At 45.4% G+C, this 2,614-nt stretch overlaps 1 protein-coding gene across 1 annotated transcript; it reads left to right on the plus strand.

The window, feature by feature from the left end:
- Positions 1-337: 337 nt before the first annotated feature.
- Positions 338-1,999, plus strand: LOC147894268 (vacuolar iron transporter 1-like). Its single transcript, XM_087385273.1, has 4 exons — positions 338-543; positions 914-999; positions 1,327-1,441; positions 1,682-1,999. The coding sequence occupies exons 1-4, from the start codon at positions 338-340 to the stop codon at positions 1,980-1,982; spliced, it is 708 nt and encodes a 235-aa protein (XP_087241399.1). The 3' UTR covers positions 1,983-1,999.
- The last annotated feature ends 615 nt before the right edge of the window (positions 2,000-2,614 follow it).

Consider the following 2,614-nt stretch of genomic DNA (forward strand, 5'->3'; position numbering starts at 1 on the left):
GAGACCCCCTAGTGTGGCATATACTTATCGTGTTGGTGAGGTAAGTCTCATGCTCACTCTTGTAATGTATATATATTGGGGAGATAGGTTGAATCTCTCTTGTATATTTGTGCCCCTCATCTCCCTTGAATCTTAGTGTATTTCTCTCTTGTGTAGTTGGGCGTAGTTGGGGCTCTTGTGTATAATTTGTGCCCCTTCATCTCCGTGAATCTCTCTCTTGTGTATTTGTGCCCCTCCGTCTCCCTTGAGTCTCTCGAGTCTAATCTATAGATCGGAGACCTTTCTTTATTTCTTTCTTTGTGTGTGTGTGTGTGTATCTCTCTTTGTCTTTGTGTGGATGGGCAGTAGTGGAGGCCATGCGGAGCAGCACTTCACGTCGAATCATCTCCTTCGCGACATCATCATCGGTCTCTCCGATGGCCTCACGGTGCCTTTCGCCCTCGCTGCAGGCCTTTCTGGCACCCCCTCCGCTTCCTCCTCCCTCATCGTCACCGCCGGACTCGCTGAAGTCGCTGCAGGTGCCATCGCCATGGGCCTCGGTGGGTACGTCGTTTCCTTCACTACCCTCTTATCCGCGGATCCTTCTTCCCTCCCTGGAGCTCCAGGCCCGTTTCTTTAGAGTTTATACATACATATCGTGCCATCCGCTTCAGAGGAAAGCGTCGCTGAGAAGAGGAGGCCTGCATCTCTACGTGGCAGATGAAGTTCGAGATTGGGCCTTGAAAACGTTGCTTAATTAATCGCATTTCATGCCCTTCTTTTTCTGTGCACATCCGATCATTGATGGAAACCTGACGTTCCTCATCTCGTTGTATTTTCGAATGATCAAATAAGCGTGACTCTACACGAACTATTACTCCCCTTCATTCTCTTGAAGTGTTGATCGACTGAGGCGTGTTGTGAACGAAAGCAGGTACTTAGCAGCGAGAAGTGATACCGATCATTACTACCGTGAGAAGAAACGCGAGGAGGAGGAGGTCGTTGCTCTGCCTGACAACGGTATTTTCTTGCTTTTCTTTACTAATTCCATACATAACGCTAAGGTGATTCTGAAGAAACGATAATTAACGTTAGCGGTTTCTGAGGTGAGCATCTCCAAATCCTTCCCGTGCGGCTTACTAGCTTCCCGCATATATACGAGATAGACATGTAGTGCAGGTTCATCCACCCTTTTGGATACCGCTTGCTCCTCCTGCACACGGCACAAACATTATCTGAAGCTGCAAGAAAATGGAGTGGTGAATTTGGGACATTTAAGGGAGATAGGTAATTGTCTGGGAAACAAGCTGATGGTTCATTTCTGAAACTTGTCTTTCTTACTCGCAGAAGCTGAAGAGGTGGCGGAGATTCTGGGTAAGTTCGGCTTGCAACCTGCAGAGTCCAAGCCGGTCGTAGACGCCTTAAGAAAGAGGCCGGATGATTTGGTGGAGTTCATGATGAGGTTGATAATCTGATGCTTTTATTGACAGTTTGGCCGTACGAAATCTATATATGCGCACACACAATACTTAGCCATAATACAACCTCCGGCGCAATTCAAGTTGCAGTTGGTGCGGCACCCACTCGAATCAAGCAACATCTAATTTGCTGCCAAGAAACTTGTTCGAAACTTAGCCGCCAGACGAAAGCTCAAAGATCAAAATATTCGATGTGACAATGCGGGTTTTGGCTTGTGAAACAGATTCGAGTTGGGATTAGAGAAGCCGGACCCGCACAGGGCGCTAAGCAGCGCGTTCACCATAGCTGCGTCCTACGTAGGGGGGGGGTTGGTGCCGTTGCTGCCGTACATGGCCATAGCCAGCGTCCGAGTATCGCTGGCCGTGTCCACAACAGTAACGCTGCTGTCGCTGCTGGCGTTTGGCTTTGTTAAAGGTCGAGTCGTGGGCACCCGGCCGTGGAGAAGTGCTGTGCAAACAGCAATTATCGGAGCCATAGCCTCGGCAGCTGCATTTGGTATCGCCAAGGCGATTCAAAGACATTAATTGCCCTCTACAGTCACCCTCTCGCTGTTCCTTGGCCATTTGTCCACGCTGCATAAACGATCTCTATCTACATGATTCACATCCATGAACAATCGTCCGGCACACAAGGTTATGGCAATTCAAAAGGATTGAGAACGCTTGTCAATATAAATAAATAAATAAATAAATTATATATATATATATATATTTGACCAATCTCTATGTAGTGAATTTGTAGAAAATGGGAATATTTCTTGGCTACAAGGAGGTCTTTATCTAACAAATTTTATTTCCCATATAACATACATAGTAAAATGTGATCTTTACATGAAAAACTAAGAGGTTTTGAGTTTCCTATATAGGGAATTTTTTTCTTTATAGTTGACACTAGTAGTGAACCTCCTTCAACATTATATCCTCTCTCACTCTTTCCATTTATGTAAAACTAAGAGGGAGTATACATGAGCAATAGATGTGAAAGGCCGAAAATTCGATGAGATAAGCAAAAGAACCCCATGGATGAATGGTACCTCTTCAGCATAATGTCACCTTCGAAAAAACAACTTGTTCTTGCAACCAAAGAGTATCTATATATAATAGATGGTCATCGAGTCTCTCATGAACTCAAAGGAGTAACTCCTAAAAACTTGATC

The sequence above is a fragment of the Dipteris shenzhenensis genome, chromosome 14, assembly GCF_047967505.1.
Source record: "Dipteris shenzhenensis isolate YYH24624 ecotype China chromosome 14, Dip_SZ_1.0, whole genome shotgun sequence".
Classification (NCBI taxonomy): Eukaryota; Viridiplantae; Streptophyta; class Polypodiopsida; order Gleicheniales; family Dipteridaceae; genus Dipteris; species Dipteris shenzhenensis.